Genomic DNA, 3,204 nt, shown 5'->3' with positions numbered 1-3,204 from the left:
GGGGGGGTCCATACAGGTGAGGGGCTGGGTTAGCGTGGAGCTACAGCTACAAGCTAGCTTATGGCTTGTAGCTGTTGCATCAGGTTAGCATGGCGCTACAGCTACAAGCTAACTTTAGGCTTGTAGCTGTAGCTTCAGGTTAGCATGGCGCTACAGTTACAAGCTAACTTTAGGCTTGTAGCTGTATTATCAGGTTAGCATGATGCCATCTTTTAGCTCATGTTTGATGTGTGGAACCTTGTCTGGCTTTGGGCCTTTAACTAAAAGTATCTGAGGGACAGTCTTAGTTTTATTAAAACATGCTGCAGTCAGCTCTAACTGCCATGATTGACAGCTGTCAGTCTTTGTGGTGTTTAATGACCCTGATTTCAGTTTTCATGTTTGAATAAATAAAGAACACAATTAATTAGCTTTGTAATCAAAAGGGAAGTTTTAACATTTGTTGCCTAAAGACAGTCACATGTTGCTCAGTAATAACTATATTATATGTTGGTATGGTTTTTATTATGTCATATATTTATCTGACAGTCTGGTGTTTTATTAAACATGTAAAGTGTTATAATGATGAACTTTAGTGGTTTTAACTCCGTATTTCCTCCAGTTATCATCTTGTCTTTGTTCTCAGCCTTCAGTAACAAACAGTTGGACAGAAAACAGATTTAAGCTTCAGGGTTTAGTTTTGTCTGTTAAAATAATGAAATAATGAAGTGAACAGATGGAGGGGAGTCTGATCAGAATCTGAAAGTCCYGTCTTTAAGAACCAGAACCAGGAGGATTCACCGTGAAAACATCTTTGTTCCACCAACACTAATCAAACCCGTGTTGTTCCTTATTTCTGTTTAACTTCCTCCACATGACGTCTCGAAACTGCAGCAGATTGTTTTCACCTCACGTCATTTTAGCTGTTTCACCAGGAAACCTCAGCTCTTTAAAAATAACACAAGCTGTAAAATTAACATTACTACCATGAATAAAATTAGCAYTGGCAGTTAGCTTTAGCCTTAACAGTGTTAGCATTACACTGTTGGCAGTACCATGTAATCTGCAGTAGTAATATTAGAAATAAGGAGTGAATTATAAAACAACTAATGCATATTCTAACCTTAGAATGAGTAGAATTAGCATTAGCAGTACTAGCATAATTAGCATTAACAGAATTACTATTAATTGAACTGCATTAACAGTGGTAGTATTAGCAGAAGCATTTATTAGCATTAGTTGAGTTATCTTAAATGAAATTAGCWTTACTAGCACTAGTGGAACTAACAYGAGTAGATTTAGTATGAGCAGTAGTAGAATTAGCWTTAGCAGTGTTAGCATTACTGGCATTAGCTTTATGATCATGGAAATTAGCATTAACARAAGTAGAATTATCTTGAMTAATATTAGCATAGCAAGCATTAATGAAGTTAGCATGAGTAGACTTAGTATGAGCAGTAGTAGAATTAGCTTTAGCRATGTTAGCATTACTGGCATTAGCTTGAACAGTATAGAAATTAGCCTCTCATACAGAAATCCATTAGACTTGTTGAAATCAGCAGAACTAGCTTCAGAAGAATGATGAATATCAGTAAAAACTTCTGATCAGCTGTAGATWAAGATTCGACTGCAGGTTTTAGTTTTTTATTTCCCCTCTCTGTCTTCAGGAGAGAAACCGTTCAGCTGCAGCAACTGTGATAAATGTTTTGCTCAGAAGTGTCAGCTGGTCGCTCACCGCCGGATGCACCACGGAGAGGAGAAACCCTACACCTGTGATCGCTGCGGGTTCAAGTTCGCCACATCGTCCAAYTACAAAATACACGTCAGGCAGGTCAACGTCTCGGAGCCCCTCCCCCGAGACCTTTAAACTTTTTTCTGACGGTTCTTCTGTTCTCTTCTTTCAGACTCCACAGCGGAGAAAAACCCTACGTCTGTGACATCTGCGGGCAGGCCTTCGCTCAGTCCAGCACCCTGACCTACCACAAGAGGCGGCACACCGGAGAGAAACCGTACCAGTGCGACCTGTGCGGCATGTCGTTCTCCGTGTCCTCGTCGCTCATCGCACACGCCAGGAAACACACGGGTAAAACGGGATTTTATGATCCTTTAAAAAAGACCTGAAGAGGTGATGGGATCGTGGTGACATCTTTGTTCTGTGTTTCAGGCGAGACTCCGTACAAATGTCAACAATTAAAATGTGACGCTAAATTTGTGACGTCGTCTGAGCTGAAGAAGCACATGAGGCGGCTCCACCCAGGTGAGGTTTTCTTCATTTCATAAATAATCTGAGTGGTGTTGTTCTGCAGCTTTCTGATGTTTTAATCCTCTTTGCTCAGACGGAAACTCGGGCGTTCAGTGTCTGCTGTGTGGAAACCGATTCGCCAGYGTGAAGAACATGATCAAACATCAGGAGAAGGCTCACGCCGACGAAGTGCGACAACACAAGGAGAGAGCCCGCGCCGGTCAGCTGCCATGATCTGATGTGCCTTTAAATGAGCTGAAGGCAGATTAAATGTTTAATCTCTGACCTTTGACCCCTGTGTCTCTCTGCAGTCGTGCTCCTGGCCTCCAGCCACCCCGTCACCTTCGTTCACAATAAAATCTCGCACGACAACAAAAGTTTGCCTTCCGTCCCTGAAGGAGGGCCGCCCAACCCCGAACCGTCGACCCCCGACCCCAAAGCCCCGGCGTCCTCCGTCATTGACGACACAACCGCCAACGAGCAGGCTGTGGATGAAGCTGACGTCGCCGTCATGCAGGAGTTAAAGGCGGAGCCCTCCCACCTGCCGCTGACCACGGCCGAMCCCGTGAGCTTTGAGCCCGATCAGGAGCAGACCATCACCTCGGACACGCTGCACGCCCTGGTGGAGCAGCTGAGGCCGGCCGCGTCGCCCGCCTCCAGCCTGGAGCAGATCGTCATCATCAGGACGGTGGACACCGCCCAGAGCCCCGCCCCTCAGCAGTGAAGGGGGCGGGGCCACGGGGTCGCCGCTGTCAGGTTCTGTAAATAAAAACTGTAAAAAGCCTGAAGTTCAGCCGGAGTTCATCAGAACGTGGAGCCAGTTTTTATTRATCTGTTGGTTGTGTCGTTTAAAATAAAACTCAAATAATCAGATTATTTTTAAATTTAGTAACGACCAAAATGTTCATCAAACCCTTGATTTTACAAACATCCTGTTTCTGCACCAAACATCCTGACAATTTAGATTAACTTTACGTTTATTT

The 3,204-nt window shown here is 44.1% G+C and overlaps 1 protein-coding gene and 1 long non-coding RNA gene across 2 annotated transcripts in view; both read left to right on the top strand.

The window, feature by feature from the left end:
* LOC106531848 (uncharacterized) overlaps nt 1-559 on the top strand; it is a 1,765-nt gene extending 1,206 nt beyond the window's left edge. The window contains exon 2 of the long non-coding RNA XR_001311998.1: nt 194-559. This is a non-coding gene — a long non-coding RNA (uncharacterized LOC106531848). The remainder of the gene's footprint in view (nt 1-193) is intronic.
* The window catches only part of mynn (myoneurin), a 7,195-nt gene extending 4,090 nt beyond the window's left edge, over nt 1-3,105 (top strand). The window contains exons 4-8 of the mRNA XM_014027761.1: nt 1,647-1,806; nt 1,884-2,062; nt 2,144-2,236; nt 2,316-2,441; nt 2,533-3,105. Coding sequence (XP_013883215.1) covers nt 1,647-1,806; nt 1,884-2,062; nt 2,144-2,236; nt 2,316-2,441; nt 2,533-2,945 — 971 coding nt within the window. The 3' untranslated portion in view covers nt 2,946-3,105. The remainder of the gene's footprint in view (nt 1-1,646; nt 1,807-1,883; nt 2,063-2,143; nt 2,237-2,315; nt 2,442-2,532) is intronic.
* Nucleotides 3,106-3,204: the final 99 nt, after the last annotated feature.

This window comes from Austrofundulus limnaeus, unplaced genomic scaffold, assembly GCF_001266775.1.
Source record: "Austrofundulus limnaeus strain Quisiro unplaced genomic scaffold, Austrofundulus_limnaeus-1.0 Scaffold681, whole genome shotgun sequence".
Taxonomy (NCBI): domain Eukaryota; kingdom Metazoa; phylum Chordata; class Actinopteri; order Cyprinodontiformes; family Rivulidae; genus Austrofundulus; species Austrofundulus limnaeus.
Note: the sequence above shows the minus strand (reverse complement) of the source record. Positions and strands in the feature narration are given on the sequence as shown.